This window comes from Dunckerocampus dactyliophorus, chromosome 7 (assembly GCF_027744805.1).
Source record: "Dunckerocampus dactyliophorus isolate RoL2022-P2 chromosome 7, RoL_Ddac_1.1, whole genome shotgun sequence".
Classification (NCBI taxonomy): Eukaryota; Metazoa; Chordata; class Actinopteri; order Syngnathiformes; family Syngnathidae; genus Dunckerocampus; species Dunckerocampus dactyliophorus.
Window position 1 is genome coordinate 30,959,382 of NC_072825.1, and position 18,434 is coordinate 30,977,815.

Consider the following 18,434-nt stretch of genomic DNA (forward strand, 5'->3'; position numbering starts at 1 on the left):
ATTGGCTGGCGACCAGTCCAGGGTGTACCCCACCTGTCGCCCGAAGTCAGCTGGGATAGGCTCCAGCATGCCCCCGTGACCCTAATGAGGAAGAAGTGGTATAGAAAATGGATGGATGGATGGAAATTACTTTTTCAAAATGCTTTTTGTCTCACTCCCCCTTCTTGTTTTTGCATATTGTAGGTCTACTTAAAACCTCATTAAGATTCAAATATGCAAAATGCAAATTCTAGCAATTTTTCAACTGGTCTTAAGATTTTAATCAGGAGTATATATACTGTATATATATATATATCTTGGCTAGGCTTTGCGAACGAAGATTTTAGGGGCAATTACCACGTCTAGCACAGGCGCGCTGGTGGCTGACAAGGCCGATTCGTGACAGGCACACTCAGCCACAGCAGGGGCAGGGGAATGACGAATCCGGAGCTGGTGCTGTGACTGCACGGTTCATTCTCCTACTGCGCTTCTCTTCGATGGCAGCCCTACGGTTGCGCTCAAAGGAGGAGACTGACTGGTGGACAGCGCGCCGCCAAGCCCCTCGGTCAGCAGCTAGGACCGACCACTGTCGATGGTCGATGTGGCAGGTAGACAGGGATTTTTTCAAAGAGTCTTTGTACCTCTTCTTTGGTCCTCCTCTGTCACGGTGCCCAGTGGAGAATTCACCATAGAGGACGATCTTGGGTAGGCGGTGATCCTCCATTCTGTATATATATATAATATATATATATATGTAATATATATATAATTTTTCATTGGGGTGGCCAAGGTGAGACGATTACTCATAAAGGGGTGGCAATAAGTTGATACCTGTATTGTCGAGATGGCCAGTGGGGTGGCCGGAGAGTGACCGGCTCCGCAACTGTATGTATATACTGTATGTATATATATATATATATATATATATATATATATATATATATATATATATATATATATATATATATATATATATATGTGTATATATATATATATATATATATATGTGTGTATATATATATGTGTGTGTGTGTGTGTGTGTGTAAAAATCCATTGTACTGCAGAAATATGACCTACATGTACATGTCAATAAAAACCTGAGCAGCAGCATGAGAGAAACCTTTTCCTTTTTATTTTCCTTCCTTAGTGTTAACAACTCTTAAAATCAACATACAAAATAATAACTAACGGCGAAACAAGTACATGCCGAGTACATGTTCAGAATGCAACGATTTTGGACTTTGCTCACCATCATGGCGGCCAAATCTGCAACGGGCATACTACGGAAATAGATGCGGATTTAACGTTTGGTGTGCTTGATTGAAAGTACAACTACCGGACACTCATTGCTGGACACTAGATGGCGCTATGATTAATTGAATTTATGAGTATGTCAGAAAAAGAGCATTTGCTTTTGTCCAGTCGTTTTTTTTTCCCACACAATTTGTGGATTGCAAATTAAAATAGAATAAGTAGATTCAAACTAATCACTAAATCCGGACAGTAGGTATAAACTCAGTTAAGGTATAAACTCAAATCAAACTGATTTACTACTTGCATTCATATCAAGACGTGCTTCATAAATATATGAACTCAAACAAAGGAGTCATGTTCAGTCTCTTGCTTAATATGTTGCCATCTGAAGAGGACGACTCAGTTTCTCAATCTGTTTGACCAAGAACTGCTTGTCACGGCCCTCCTGTGACACAAATAGCCACATATGCGTTAGTTACACCATACTACAATGGTGTGAGCAAATGTTTGCCCCCTTCCTGATTTCTTTTTTTGCATGTTTGTCACACTTAAATGTTTCAGATCATCAAACAAATGTAAATATTAGTCAACAAAACTGAACACAAAATTCAGCTTTTTATTATTAAGGGAGAAAAAAAATCCAAACTTGTGTGAAAAAGTGTGCCCCCCACCCCTTTACGACAGAACTGGACTGAGCTGAATTGAGATCTATCAGTTTGGAAAAGGTTATAAAGCCATTTCTAAAGCTTTGGGACTCCAGCCAACCACAGTGAGAGCCATTATCCACAAATGGCCAAAACATGGAACAGTGGTGAACCTTCCCAGGAGTGGCCGGCCAACCAAAATGACCCCAAGAGCCCAGTGACGACTCATCCGAGAGGTCACAAAAGACCCCACAACAACATCCAAAGAACTGCAGGCCTCTCTTGCCTCAGTTAAGGTCAGTGTTCATGACTCCACCATAAGAAAGACACTGGGCAAAAATGGCCTGCATGGCAGAGTTCCAAGACCAAAACCACTGCTGAACAAAAACAACTTTAAGGCTCGTCTCCATTTTGCCAGAAAACATCTTGATGATCCCCAAGACCTTTGGGAAAATACTCTGTGGTCTGACGAGACAAAAGTTGACCTTTTTGGAAGGTGTGTGTCCCATTACATCTGGCGTAAAAGTAACACCACATTTCAGAAAAAGAACATCATAGCAACAGTAAAATATGGTGGTGGTAGTGTGATGGTCTTCAGGACCTGGAAGACTTGCTGTGATAAATGGAAGCATGAATTGTGCTGAAGGAGAATGTCCGGCCATCTGTCGGTGACCTCAAGCTGAAAGCAACTTGGGTTCTGCAGCAGGACAATGATCCAAAACACACCAGCAAGTCCACCTCTGAATGGCTGAAGACTTTGGAGTGGTCTAGTCCAAGTCCTGACCTGAATCCTATTGATATGCTGTGGCATGACCTTAAAAAGGAAAAGCCTCCAATGCGGCTGAATGACAACAATTCAGCAAAATTCCTCCCCAGCGCTGGAAGAGACTCATTGCAAGTTATCACAAACGCTTGATTGCAGTTGTTGCTGCTAAGGGGGGCCAACCACTTATTAGCTTTAGGGGGCAATCACTTTTTCACACAGGGACATGTAGCTTTGGATTGTTTTCTCCTTTAATAATAAAATATTTAAAAACTGCATCAGGTGTTCAGTGGTGTTGTCATTGACTAATACTTTTGTATTTTGTTTTTGTATTTGTTTGATGATCTGAAACATTTAAGTGTGACAAACATGCAAAAAATAAGACATCAGGATGGGAGTACACTTGTTCACACCACTGTATATACTGTAATAAAAGAGAAAAAAAAAAAAAAACTAATAAAAAAAATAGTAAAAAAAAAAAAAAAAAAACACAGCTTACCTGTTTGAGCTGAGCTTTAAGTAAAGTAACACTTCTTCCATAAACGGCAGCCAAGGCTATGAAATAACACATCACTACACTGTTGGTGATAAAACAAAAAATATATAATTTAGCATTTTGTATACAATGTAATATGGCATTTAAAACATTCTCACTCTTCATTGGTTAATCTAAATGTCAATCAGCTGCCTAACTTACTTTCAGTCATACTACTGATGAATGAAGTGTTTTCTGAGAATTATTATCTTTTCCTTGTAGCATTGTGTGTGTGTGTGTGTGTGTGTGTGTGTGTGTGGGTGTACGTGTGCGTGTGTGTAACCCTGTAGTTTCACTAACCAAGATAAAGCAAAGAGAGGGATGGAGAAGGCCTGGGAACCAATGAAGAAGAGAAACTCCTGCGTGACTTTAGAGAGGCGGTGGAAAGAAGTGGGAACGATGGCCCACATATAGGGGAAGAAGCGGAAGGGCCCGCAGCCCATCGAGGGTTGGATCCTAGGCGGGCAGAAAGTCTCTTTATCAATATGGCCTTGATGTAATCATGTGTAGATAAGGGCTCGACTCACTCAGCTACACTGTAAATCAGGACCAGGGTGGCCATGGCCCATCCAAACAGGAGCACCACCAGAAAGACAAAGGTGGAGGTGGTGGAGCGGAAGGTCCTGAGCGCCGGGCGACAGTTATGGAAGAGTGTGATCTGAGGAGACACGGAGACACACCTGGTTAAGATGCCAATTACAGTAGGTCCCCAACCAACGAACACAATTGGTTCCAGACGACCGTTCGCAAGTCGACTTGTTCGCAAGTCCAACAAAGGTACTATTACCAATGATATAGGTACTACATGTACGTGTATACATATACAGTATATGTGTATGTATGTAAATATGAGTTTGGATGCAGTAGTAATATTAAACCAGGATAATTAATGAAAAAAACAATAATAAAAGTGATATAGTAATACGTAATGATAAATGTTATTTACCTTTGAAGAGGAGTGGTCGAGCATACATCGTTGTGGTGGAGGAGGAGGAGTTATTGAAAAAAGGACAAATGGTGGTGGTGGTTAGACTCTTCTAAAAGAGGTAGTGTTCTGTGGGTGGTGTAGAATTAAGCAGGCCTATTAACTCTTCATAAACTTTAATCACACGCTCTGTCCGGGTTGCATCATACAGCTCCAACTTAGCTTTCCATTTCTCCTGTACACTCTCTCCGCACCGTCTTCCTCTACCTGTTGGTCCCATTAGCAGTGTCACAGTGCCCTCTACTGGTCAAGCATGTTGCAGTATAGATATGGAGTTACTACAAGGCAAAATACATGAAAATATAGACCAGTCAGCTTGCGTTCATATCTCCAAATGTTCGCAAGTCGGATGTTCGTAAGTTGGGGACCTAGTGTATTCACAATTCAGCATTCACAACACATTCATCAACACATTTGTCAGACGACCGGCCATTTTGTGCTTATAATCTCCACAATTAGGCCGTTTATTGTTAGCAAACCCATCTCATTTGAGGAGGTGTTCTCCACGTACAGCACATCACAAATCAATAAAAAATAACACCGGAAGAAAACCACACAATGTAACTGCACCTATGCAGACTATGCAAGTAGTGAAATAAACACGTACATACTAAAACACGGGCAAAACATGACTTTTATACTGACTTATACCATGCAAGGCATGCTGGGAAGCCCAAATGCACAATTCCTCAACGTTAATTTATCCAGCATGCCTTGCGGGTTATAAATTGGTATCAAACGGTATCGTTTCGCATATATAAAAGTGGGTACATGTTTATTTCAACATCCACATAGCAGGGGTGCACAATAATTATCAGGCCAATAATTATTGGCTGATATGAGGGAATGATGACGTCAATCCAATAACATTAAAAATAGCTCCGATAACCGATCATTTACAAACATGCTCCAAATAGGTGAGATTACCCGTACTGTGCGGGTGAGCAAATCAATCCATCCATCCATCTTCTTCCGCTTATCCGAAGACTGGTCACGGGGGCGGCAGCCTAAGCAGGGAAGCCCAGACTTCCCTCCCCCCAGTGGATCCCTAGGCGTTCCCACGTGTCTTCCCATGTGTGCTGTGTCTTCCCAAAGGCCTCCTACCAGTCAGACGTGCCCTGAACACCTCCCCAGGGAGGTGTCCGGGACGCATCCTGACCAGATGCCCGAGCCACCTCATTTGGCTCCTCTCAAGGCGGAGGAGCAGCGCTTCTGACAGTGTTTCTCACCTTATCTCCCAAAGGGAGAGCCCAGCCACCCTACGGAGGAAACTCATTTCGGTTGTACGCGCCAACTTGTCATTTCGGTCACTACCCAACGCTCATGACCATAGGTGAGTGTAGGAACTTAGATCGATGGGTAAACTGAGAGCTTTGCCTTTTGGCTCAGCTCCCTCTTCACCACAGCGGGCCGATGTAGAGTCCGCATCACTGCAGATGCTACCTACTCTCCTGTCGATCTCGCGTTTCGTTCCCTCACTTACGAACAAGACCCCAGGGTACTTCAACTCCTCCACTTGGGGCAGGATCTTACTCCTGACCCGGAGATGGCACTCCACCCTTTTCCATGAACCATGGACTCGGACTTGGAGGTGCTGATTCTCATCCCGGCCGCTTCACACCCGGTGAAAATTAAAGGTCACACCTCGATGAAGCCAACAGGACCACATCATCCGCAAAAAGCCGAGACCCATTCCTGCAGCCACAAACCGGAACCCCTCAACGCCCTGGCTGCACCTAAAAATTCTGTCCATAAAAGTAATGAACAGAATTGGTGACAAAGGGCAGTCCTGGTGGAGTCCAACCTTAAGTGGAAATGGGTCCGACTTATTGCCGGCAATGCGACTCAAACTCTGACACCGGTCATCCAGGGAACGAACCGCCTGAATTAGGTGGTCCGATATGATGGTCCAACCCCATATTCCCAGAGTACTCCCCACAGAATTCCTCAAGGAACACGGTCCAATGCCTTCTCCAAGTCCACAAAACACATGTAGACTGGTTGGGCAAACTCTAATGCACCCTCAAAAAACCATTAATGTGTAGAGTTGGTGTACAGTTCCACCACCAGGACCAAAACCACACTGCTCCTCCTACTAGCTGGTGGATCCTCCTCTCCAAAACCCCTGAATAGACCTTACCAGGAAGGCTGAGTAGTGTGATCCCACGATAGTTGGAACGACAGTGAGACCTGAAGAGGCGTGATTGGGTGAGCAAATCAAGCGCTTCACTTTAAGAGGAAGGACATTGTACCAAAAAAACCCATAGAGCACACAAAAAACATTATCAGCCACCTGAAACGCCAGCGCCACAGCATTTGAAAAGTGCAGAAAGTTTGCCACAGACCTCCATGAAGTCCCACCGGCTGCTCGGAGCGTGTGCCCGAATACAGTGCACTTTGCTGGGCCACACCAGGTGGCTCCCTCCGCTCTGTACTCTGGTTCTCCTGATAGTAGTGATGTGGTAGTAGTAATGTCATGATATTTCATGAGGACTAATCAACAGGAACAGTTGGTCCAATCCTAATTTGTTCCAGTCCTTCTTACCTCCAGGTGTGCACAAACTTCACTTAATTCTTAATTAAAAAAGTAGATCTACTGTAAAAAAGTTATCGTGTTGGTCTTCAGAAGCAGAAAATGTATCGGTTTGAAAAAATATATATTATGCATCTCTACCACATAGTCCATGTCATGTGGTTGCACCATGAGTGATGTTGGCGCATGGTTTGATGACCTCCTGTTGGTTGATTCACTGCAAATGGACAGCACTTCCTCATGCATATCGATATCATGTTATTATTATTGTTGCTTCACAGACACAGAGTGCCAAAAGTAGACATTTTTACAGGTGTCTCAATTACTTGCATTTTTTTGCCATTTGCTTGTGGTCTGAGGACACGATCCCGCTACTGCGCTATTGTAGCGATTACCTTCTTGCAGTAGAAGAGGATGACAAACTTGACGGTGTTGATGACAGGCAGCAGGGGGCAGAAGAGGGCCCCTGCCCAAACTACGGTCTGACCGTACACCAGACCCAGCACGTTGGCGGACACCACAAACTCCTGTCGACCCAACCACTGAGCAGCCTTATTGGACCAGTTGTCCACCAGCATCCTGACGAGCACAAGCACAAAGATGCGTGTTTCACAAATAAAACACACAGTAAACGTGTGCTGGGTTTTCTTTTTGTGTTGAAGCGCACCGGCGTGGAAACTCCACCAACACGAGCACAGCGACGGTGACGATGAGGTCGAAAAGTGTCAGCTTGTACATTTCCTGTCCTACTCGGGTTTCCCAGCACTGCATGGTGACACAAACACGACAGAAGGTCTCACAATGGTGACACATACCACTGTATAGACACAATGAGCCTATTAGATAGAGAGACAGATGGATACTTTGCAGGAAATGACTTTAGACACATTTGCACACCAGTACCAGTGTGGATAAGAACAGAAATTAAGAGTGGCCATTTGTTTTTTGGGGGGAGCTTTTCCCAACAGGGGTCACAACTATAGCATGATTTGATTTGGCTTATGCCGGATGCCCTCCCTGCGGCAATTCTCCCATTTATCCGGGCTTCGGACCGACACCGGACATACCCAGTGGCTGGGCGTTGGCCAGGAATCGAACCCGCGGCGTCTGCACAAAAGGCAGCAGCATACTGTCATCCCTCGCCACGTTGCACTTCTAATTTCACGGCAATAACAGTATGTACAGTGGATCTCAACACATTCGCGATTCAGCCACGCAAATTTATGGATTTTTTTTGTCCACAAAAAATGTAATAAATAAATGTTTTTAAAATGCAAGCCTTCGAAAAGAAGGCATTTTACCACTGTTACCACAATACATTTACCATTTAAAAAAACAACATCAGGTCCATCAGGTCCAAACCCATCTTTCACCTCATTAACAAGAATGGTGCAGCGACCCATTACTCACTCCTTTTCTATATGTTTTATTTCTATTTTAGGGGGGTTTCGGGCTTTTTTTTTTTCTCCTATGGTCTTACCTTTGATCAGCTGATGAACGACCTATTTCACATTGCTTTTGCCCAATGCTTCTTTTCAATAAATTGCTTACTCAAAAAATGTTTTGCCTCACTCCCATTCTTTTTGCATTTCAAGCTCTACTTAGAATTTCCTTACGATCCAACAGTGCAAAAATCCTCCACCCAGTCACTGTCATTGTGTCCCATTTCACCCAACTGGCCTCCAGTGCTGCCCACACTGATATATGAAAGTGAGTGAATGTTTGGTGGCGGTCGGAGAGGCCATAGGCGCAAAATGGCAGCCACGTTTCCGTCAGACTACCCCACGGCAGCTGTGACTACAGATGTAGTTTACCACCACCACCGTGTGACTGTTCACTTCATTGTGAAGCGCTTTGGGTGCCTTGAAAAGCGCTATATAAAATCTAATCCATTATTATTTATTATTATTATTATAACATATATTGATTGTGTCCAAGGAGGGTTTGTCTAAGAATGGTTAAAAATAAGTGGTTTGGTTACCGGATACTTCTCGTGGTTGTACTGGCACAGGTCGCACTTCGTCCTGTTTACCTGGCAGGTGATCTGACCCCACAGGGTGAAGAGCAGGACACCCAAACTCACCAGGCGCAGGAAGACCGCCCTGAACACGACACATCAATTCATGTTCAAGGCCAAGGAATGAAAGAAGGTCAAAATGCAGATGATACGGTCCAACCTCAACAGCGCCAGTATGACTGTGGTACTGGGCGTATATCGCTCAACGACGGCGATCCGGTCACACAGCAAAGGGACCAGGAAGTTACCGGCGGTGATCACAATGGACGGCAGATACTCGAAAATCAAACCCAGAAACCCTTCGTCGCCACTCCTGCCCTTCATCGTGGCGGCCCAAACGCGGATTAGACTTTGCAGAGTTGCTCAAGGGCACGTGTGACATTCAGGACCGACTTACCTGACTGAAAACCGTGGCCTGAAAGATGCCAGCGCAGGCAGCGATGATGAGCCCAAAGGCAACTACGCACATCAATATGCGAAGAGAGTACAAGACCACCTTTTGACACAAGGTCAGAGCGGCTGCCCTCTTCTTCATCATTTCCTCCTCCAGATCCACCTGAGAGAATACAAATGCTTTATAAAGAAGAAATACAAATCTAATCACGGCATCTGCGCAGATTTCCTGATTAATAACAGGTTAACAAAAGGTCTTGGCTCATAATTTGGCATCACACCGGCTAGCTATTAGCATCACCACACGCTCGCTCACAACGCCTCAGGCCACGAGCAAAAAGGTAAAGGCTACATATTGGAGCGGCTGTGTGTTTGTTTTTGACGCTAGGTGTAGCATTTCGTTCTATGTTGCACCCAGGAAGGAGGTTCCCAAAATACTGTAAGTGTTACATGTTGTCATGACCGTACCTGTTACTACATGCTCACAGCATGTACTGTAATTATAGAATACAATAGAATAGAACTTTATTCACAGAGTACAATAAAGGTCTGTCTGGCACTCTCTCCATTGCAACATAAATTAATAAACATAAATCTAAATGTACTGTAAGGCGTGGTCTAAAATATAAAATACCCATCTAGTATCTGAGAAAGTGTTCTAAGTGCATATGTGATATTCCTCAGTGGTGAGGGAGAAGACATTTGGGATGAAAAGTGTTTTTTTTAGTCTATTAGCTCTGGTTCTCTGTGTCCTGTATCGTCTTCCTGAGGGAAGGGGAGAGAAGAGGAGGTGTCCTGGATGTGAGGGGTTGATGGTGTTCCTTCTGGCCTTCCGCTGAAGTCTGTTGTTACAGATGTTCTGGAGGTGGGGTGGGGTGGGGTGGGGGCGGTGGGGGGGTGGGGGGGGTGGGGATCTGCAGGTCTTTTCTGTCCTGTGTCGTGCAGCAGTAGACCAGGAGGCTCTGAATGGTGGAACGGTAGGAATTTGTGAGCAGCTGTTGGGCACGCCCTGAGGAATACAGCCTTTGTTAGGCCCTCCCCACCTGATGTGTGATGTGGACAGGGCTCTTTTTGGGCACAGGGATGATAGTTCAACAGTCTTCACAGACTGTTGAAGATTTGTGGCGAAAAGCCTGCTAACTGTGTCGCACATGACTTGAGCACCTTGCCAGATGCTTTCCTTGTGTTGACTGTACACAGGGTGGCTCTGATCTGGTGCTGCTGCAGCTGGATGGGGGCCTTATCCGTCTCTGCTGGTTCGGCAGGTTGCTCCTTATCGCTATTACAACATTGGTTCTGTTGCTGCTGTGTCGCGCAATATCATAACCATGTGGTTAAAGAGAGCTATATTTGCCTTTCCACTTTCTCATGCAGTCAAAATCATTATTAGAGTTTAAAAAAATGAAGTTGCTATGTAGGCTACATAAGACTGCATAAAATGCATAAACCCTGAATGAGGTTAGCCGTGTTGTACAACACGCCACGTACAGTCTGACCTGTAGTCTGTAGTGGATGTTCTTCTGCTTTAGCTTCGTCGCTCCGTCTCCCAGCGAACCGTAGTCCCAGCCTGTGAACACAATCATGCTATAGGCGCCCACGGCACTGCCTCCCGTTGCCACGGCGACGCGTGCCGCAGTCCCCATCCTGCGTGAGTGGGAACAGAAAGGTGAGATGTTTCCCGCCCAAATTCACACACACACACACACACACACACACACTGACCGAGCGATGATGCAGATAAGACAAAACGCAAAGTAGAAGACGGCGGTGAAGAGGTACGCCAGGGGGATGTTGTAGGAGAAGTTGGTGTCCCCCACCAATGTGTTGCTGTAGTAGCCATAAAAGAGGTAAGAATACTCCATAAAACCCTGAAAAGGATGAGGGGGAAAGGACGGTCACAAAGCATGCTCACTATTTGTGGTTTCTGCTGTGTATTATGCTGACATTTAATACTTTCTAATACTTTCTATAGGATGCAGTGAAATGTCATTGCACACGTGAGATACAGAATATGCAGTCTGCCTGCATATAAAGCGAGCGTATACAGAATATTGTAAAAGTACAAGGCAACAATATCAGCCACTGAAATGCTTGGGGGGAAAAAAACAGCATTCAACTCCATTAATGTGCAGTGGCATGTGGTAAGAAGATGTTTGTACGTGAATTGAAATGAACACGCGCTACAAAACGTCTGACATTTGTGCATTCTGGCTTGTAGGAGACAGGTTGTAAGTTCGGTGGCGAGCGCTGTATTTAGTTTACACTGTCATCCCACAATATGTACCAGGAAACGCAATTGGCGATGTGCATGCATGAGACCTGCGTCACTTCCTGTGTCGTTTATGTCGCGGTGTAGTAGAGATATTTGAGCTGCCGCAAAAGCAATAAATATTTGTGTCAAAGTGAAAGTTATGCTTGAAATGTATCTTTTCACAAAAAGGTGTTTTTCTCCCTTTTTTTAGTCAGGAACTGATATTTTCCTGAAACTTACTTACGTTCTACTGCTGATGACTAAAGAACAAAAAAGTTAGAAACATACTTTTTTCCCCCCATGTTTCACAATATTCTGTGTGAGTCAAAATGGTCTAAAGTGGCCGCTACTGAAGGGGTTGTCTTTTGAAAAATGACTGGGATTGAATGCGTTAATCAGGATAAAATATTTTAATCGATTGACAGCCCTAATTTTTTCTACCTATCTAATATGACTGAAGTACTGTGCAATATCGATATCACTACTCATGACTTTAGTGCCTTATCTTTCTTAGAATATGATTAATTCTATTCTACATTTGTATATTTTACAGAGAAGGATGTCATGAGCTATGTGCGGCTTTGCTGCCCTCTGCTGTCTCTTTGTTGCAGCACACCTGCCGACCTAGGGGAGGAGCTCATGCACACCTGGACTCAATCAAGTCCTGCCTATTTAATGCCTGTCTGGTGGTCTGTCAATTGCCAGTTTGTCCTCTCATGCTATCTTTTATCCCTTGCACTCTGGTCTACCCTCTCTTCTTGTAAGTATTTTTTGTGCCTCCTGTTCGTGCGTTAGCAACAGTGATTTTTCATTATCTACTTTGTACCTGCTAGTTTTGTACCAGTGTTTTTTTGTTACCTGTTTTTGTCTTTTCCTGCTCTCTGTGTGTGCAGCGCTTTTCTTTTGTGTTTTTTTCCGTGGCTAGGCCCGGAAGGTTTTTGTTGTATTTACCCTTGTGGACACTTTTTGTTATTTCCTGTTTTTGTTAATAAATTGTTATACACGGACTTCCTTGGTCTCTCTGCATTCTGGGATTCTGCCACCATCTACATGCACCCCGTGACAAAGGGGCTGCTTTGAAATTGTATTATTCTATGCCATCATTATCATTATATAACATAGTAGGCTACCTTATTTCCTGCCAAACCTGGGGTCCGTGACCAATAAAGGCCCTAACCATGCAAATGTCCCAAAGTAGCACAATCATCAATAAGTCACCATTCAATTGCTATCAGGCTACTATCTCTACAGTTCAAGTCGTCAGGTCACTTCTTACCGTTCCTGAAAGTAAGTCAAGGAAGTAATTATAGAACACCACCAATCCTTGAGGATTGGGCTCGTATTGCATGCATTCCTCAGGCCCTGCAAAACACACATGGCACAAAGCCTTAGAAAGGTCACTTGTAAAGAGTGTGTGTACGCAACACACACGCCGTGCTGTGTAGTGGTGATGTACTACCAGTGTGGTTTAGAGGGCCGGTGCCCACCGATCTGAAGACCATGCTGGGAATGAAGACAAAGCCAGCAATCAGCAAAAAGGAGACAAAATTAAGCACCACCAGGAAGCGCAGGAACAGAAAGTACGACTGGACGCCTCCTCCAAAGTTCCCTGTGTGCGGACAGAGAAATGCAAAGTAAGTGGAACATGTGCTCGGCAGGTATATCTAACAGTCTTACCTCCGATTTTTTGCAAAGACTTCCTCCACAGCATAAAGAAGCTTAGGAATTCCTTGGCATTCATTTTGATTTTTTGCAGGGATTTGCGCTTCTTTTGCTTCCAGGATGACGTTTTGGAGGCCACGGGCACCTGCATTTGCTGCACCTGCCTGCAAAGAAGATAAATGCACAAGAATCTAGACTGCTAGATACATGAACAAACATACACATACAGTAGAACTTCATAATCCTGTGTGGGGGAAATTTGAAAAAATGTGAAGTCATTCAATCCCAGCCATTTTTCAAAAGACAACCCCTTCAGTAGCGGCCATTTTAAACGATTTTGACCGCTGTTTCAAGGCACACAGAACATTGTGTTGTATGGCTATATAAACATGGAACCTACCAAAAGAAACATTACACTCCTGTCTTTCATCAGAAAACCCTTTTTCCGTTCTTTAGTAATCAGCAGTAGAACATAGGTAAGTTTCAGGAAAATATCAGTTCCTGACTAAAAAAGGTTTTTGTGAAATGATACATTTCAAGCATAACTTTCACTTTGATACAAATATGTTTTGCTTTTGTGACAGCTCAAATATCTAAACAACTATACCAACATAAACAACAGACAAAAACATCAAAAAAACTATTTACATATTTACAAATTTAACGCAATCAACTATTTACAATTTTCATATTTGGAACTGAACTATGCGTGTGTGCGTGTGCATGTGTTAACATTTCCCCACAAAGCATAACCTTCTGCACGCTACACTCCTCCACGCTCTCTCACTTCCTCCTTCCTGTCATGTGTGATGTGCTCTTATCAAATGCACTTCTGTCCCCTTGTGGCCGTTTTTATGGCTTAAAATTGCTCTGAAGTGAAATCCATTAGTGGAGAGTTGCGTCGTAACCTCTTTTTGCCTCTCGCAAAAAAATGTAAAAGACACATTAATACGTTGTTGGGGTTTATAGAAACGTATAAAGATATCTTTGGTATTGAGTGAGTTAATTGTACTGTGGTTCCTTAGTTAACGTCCGCCCCGGTTAGCACGCTTTTTGGTCAACATCCAACATTTTTGTTAAATTCTGAAGGGGTTTGCGTTCGCCTGCTTGTTTAGCGTTCGGTTTATGTCGCCATCTTGGATCACGAGCGACGATACCTGCACGTGTTTGCGCAATGCATTGTGGGCCGCCGTCGCCATTTTAGTGCAACAGCCTTTGTTTATATCAGAGTTTTCTGCCGCCAGAGGGAGATACACGACATAACAAAATACATGGACCACACTAAAGAGAAAGGCGATGGGTGCAAGACCTCCCAATTGTACAGCTTAATGAGAAGACCATTGTTATTTGAGAGGTATGGAATGCATGAACATTTACCCCGGTTCCCGTGTAACAGTCTTTCAACCCGGCGGCACATGGAGGGTGACACTGTGTTTCTGCCTGTCTCATTTTACATCCATAACACTCATTTCTGCTTCCAACAACAAAACATAAGCATTCAAACTTAGCATGTTCACACCATCCACAGTCAAACGTAGCACACGTATCCTCGCCGGCGCACCTCCGCCACATCACTGCCGGCAGCGGTTGTTGTTTTTTTTTGTTTTGTTAAATTGGGTGTGGAAAACATCTAAGGTGGGATCTCCTTGTCATGCCAGTAACATTGGAAGCCATCAGGACCGTCAAGGGAGAATAAAACTTTCTTCCACCTTTCAATGTCCCATGTTTAGTGCTCTCATGCAAATTCCAAACACCCAGTCTTGTGGCGTTGAAGGAGGCCTTTGAAGAGCTTTTTTCTTCTTTCAAGCCTACTCTGGCAGATGGCATCTGATCGTTATTGGACTGCACTCGGCACCAGTAACAACCTTCATTTGGGCTCAGCAAGGTCCCGTGTCTTGACGGACTTTTTCGGTGTATCACTTGACTTTTTGTTCCATGAGCCTCAGGATGTTTTTCAAAAGTTTGAAATGACTGTCTTACTGCATCCAACCTCAGCAGCAATGGCACACTGCGAGAGGCCTTGCTTATGCAGCTCCACAATCCTACCGCCTTCGAAGAGAGAAAGCTTTTTTGCCTTGGCCATAAGGAGATCATGACGACACTAAATCACATTCAACCCACATTTTTACCAGGATTTTGCCTTTTAAAGGCTCTGCTCTTAAAGTTTTGATCATCTGATGAATAGCCTATTTCACTTTAATGCTTCTTTGCAATAAACTTGTTTTTTGCCTCACTCCCATTTCTTCTTTTTGCATTTTGAAGCTCTATTTAGATCCACCAGCGCTCCAGGAACAGCCTGGAGATCGGGAAGACCTGGGTTCGATTCTCCCCTCTGGGCATTTCTGTGTGGAGTTTGCATGTTCTCCCCGTGTGCACGTGGGTTCTCTCCGGGTACTCCGGCTTCCTCCCACATTCCCAAAAACATGCAGGTGAGGTTAATTGGCGACTCTAAATTGTCCATAGGTATGAATGTGAGTGTGAATGGTTGTTTGTCTATATGTGCCCTGCCATTGGCTGGACACCAGTCCAGGGTGTACCGCGCCTGTCGCCCGAAGTCAGCTGGGATAGGCTCCAGCATGCCCCCGCGACCCTAATGAGGAAGAAGCGGTAAAGAAAATGGATGGATGGATTCTCGTAAAGTTCAGATTTTATGCTTGTAAATGTACTACTTTTTTCTCGGGTTACACATCTGGTAGATTGTGATTTTTTTTGTGTTGATATATAAAACACTGTAGCTTTTGAGAGGATGACTTAATAAACACAGTCAGAAAGTCATGTGGTCCAACTGCACTACACTTTCACACGTTATTGGATTTGATCTCCTTTTTGAGGAATCTTCAAGACGGAACACACGGAGCAAGTCAATGAAAACACAACAAAAATGAACGAGCAGTCTATGTGGGCAACGACGACTAAGCGCTGACAAGAAACATAACCTTAACTGGAGATGCACCATATCTTTTTTCAAACAGATACCGATAATTTTCTGCTTCTCAAGACAAATATGATACCAGTAACTTTTTTGAAATGTAGATTTAAGTGTAGTTTGTGCACAAATGTTCATTTGTCCTAATCAAATATCATGACATTACTACTAGCACATCACTACTACCAGGAGAACCAGAGTATAGAGGGGGAGGAGCCGCCTGCTGTGGCCCAGCAAGGTGCACTGTATTCGGGCACATGCTCCCAGCAGTTGGTGCGACGCCACGGAGGTTCCTGCCAAACCTTTTGCACTTTTTGCGCTGGCGTTTCAGGTGGCTGATAAGGTTTTTTTTGTGGGTGATGTTTTTTTGTTTTTTTTTATCGCGGACCATTTGGTGCAACCAGCACACGAAATGTCTTCCTTGATAAGTGAACGTCTATTTACAAATGACAAATGAGCACAGGGGAAGTTACGACAGGCTGTTAACGTCACAGGCAGGAGAAAGAGGGAGCGCTTGATTTGCTCACCCCCACACAGTATGGGTAAACTCGCCTCATTGGAGCTTTTTTAAATAAGGTTTAAAAACATCTCATAATGTCGCACATTCCTTGTGACACAAACCAAAAAGCTGTCTTATACCCGTCCACACACAGACCGAGTTTTGCATCATGCCAATAATGCCTATCAGACCATTCTTTTTGTATTTGGTAGTTTTTCAGGTTTTCTGTATGTAATGTTCCCATGCAGGCTGTATCGAATTTTTGCCGTACTACTCGTAGCCATTAAAAAACAAGCTTCGAGTCGGGCCGTACTTTGGACGCCCCTCGTGTAATCTAACACTGTGGGAAAACTTCACCAAGTAAGTTACAGACCTCACAGCCCTTTTCAGCGCCATGGGCAGGGGGATGCTGCGAAGGTCTTGAAGATCTGGGCCTGGATCTTCCCAGTTGCTTTCCCCGTCCTCTTCGTCATCCTCTTCTGAGGCCGCCGGCCCCCAGTTGAACTGAGGGTAGTTACGAGTGGACGCTCCAGATGACAGACGTCGTAACCTCAGAGACTGCTGGCCATCAGAGTAAAAGTCACCTGGTGCTACAAGCACAATTAGACATGTTGACCAAAACATCTTATCTGCAAGTAAAGACACAAAAAGGGCACACCTTCTGCGTATTCCTCCGGGTCTTGCCTCTGCGGATCCATTCTGACACGCTGTACCTTAGCGTAACCTCACAAGACTTCAAATAACACAACCAATCTAACACAAAACACACATAAGCGCCATTGTTGGAGCCAGGTGTATTTCCTGGAGTCTCTATTGCCTCCCTCTTATGGACTTTACTCCCTTGGCAGGTGGACACACTTCCTTGTATGCTTTAACCCACCATAGGCCGTTACTTCCTGTGCAATTCCCAAAAACTTTACAGCGAGGGTGTCGGCATACAGAAAAACATTTTGTACATTAAAAGAGGCTAAAACCCATCCAGTGTAGGTCTATATGCTAAGCTATCTGAACAAAACAGCCACATCTGAAGTTCCTGCGGAAATTTGGAATGGGTCTGCTACCTGTTGTTAACCTCCTTGGACCCGTTTTTAACCTGGCCCAGCATGCCAACAATTCAGAAATGCTAACAATGCTAATAGCTAGAATGCTAACAACTTGTGTGGATACAGTGTGATAGCAATGTACCATCTCTCGCTCACGGCTAAGGTGCTAAACCTCAAAGGGAAATGCAAAATGTTGAAATGCTAAAGCTAACGCCAACCATGTACATAAAGTCTGAAAGGAAAAGTGCACTTTTTGGGGGGAATTTTGCCCATCATCCACAATCCTTATGCGAGACATGAACACACGTCATCCTCTTTTCTGTACCTTCTAAAGATATAACAGACAAAAAGAGATGGCTAAGAATGCAGCTTTCTGAAAAAAACCTACAAAAAGCGCCAACAACGCTGCATTTAAATAACATGACCTGCATATTAACCAAGCTACAGCAATATTGTTATTATTACTGTTAACGTTGTTACACCCAAGAACTACGTTACTGGCGTAGCGACACCTCGCCACACCACACCAGCTAGCTACTAGCCGGATAGAGACTAGCTTCACCACACACTTGTACTTTTTTCACCACACACTGTAGCTGGGTTAATGTCTTTGATGCAAAATTGTTTGTCTCACATAAGGATTGTGGACAATGGGCAAAATAAAAAAAAAAAAGAACACTCTTCCTTTAACTGCCACCAATTCATTTTGGCAGAATCCCCGACAAAATGTCCATGCTAATTGCTAACATGCCAGCAACCTGCGTGGATCATACCTGTCAACATTTGCATTTGACAAAATGGGAACGTTTTCGAGAAAACAAGGGAAATTAGGCACAGTGGCTGCTTGGGTCCACATGCAGGCCCATAATTCGTGTAATATCCATAAACATCTCACGAATAATTAATTATATATAATAAAATAATTCATCACAACATGCAGAAGGGCCTTA

General features: G+C 44.0%; 1 protein-coding gene across 4 annotated transcripts; it reads right to left on the reverse strand.

Moving 5' to 3' along the window:
• Positions 1 to 1,089: 1,089 nt before the first annotated feature.
• tmc4 (transmembrane channel-like 4) lies at positions 1,090 to 18,252 on the reverse strand. 4 transcript variants are annotated; one of them, XM_054780893.1, is made up of 16 exons: positions 17,100 to 18,252; positions 16,815 to 17,031; positions 13,032 to 13,180; positions 12,814 to 12,963; positions 12,631 to 12,716; positions 10,826 to 10,971; positions 10,600 to 10,747; positions 9,108 to 9,266; positions 8,871 to 9,028; positions 8,726 to 8,795; positions 7,361 to 7,458; positions 7,089 to 7,272; positions 3,703 to 3,833; positions 3,476 to 3,631; positions 3,140 to 3,218; positions 1,090 to 1,678 (listed from the first exon to the last, which is right to left on the reverse strand). In XM_054780893.1, exons 1-16 carry the CDS (start codon positions 17,137 to 17,139, stop codon positions 1,604 to 1,606), a joined length of 2,046 nt encoding a protein of 681 aa, XP_054636868.1. In that variant the 5' UTR covers positions 17,140 to 18,252; the 3' UTR covers positions 1,090 to 1,603. The 4 variants fall into 4 exon arrangements, 3 of the variants coding, with proteins under 3 accessions (XP_054636868.1, XP_054636867.1, XP_054636869.1); XM_054780892.1 differs by having other exon boundaries at positions 8,675 to 8,795; XM_054780894.1 differs by lacking the exons at positions 8,726 to 8,795; positions 8,871 to 9,028.
• Positions 18,253 to 18,434: the final 182 nt, after the last annotated feature.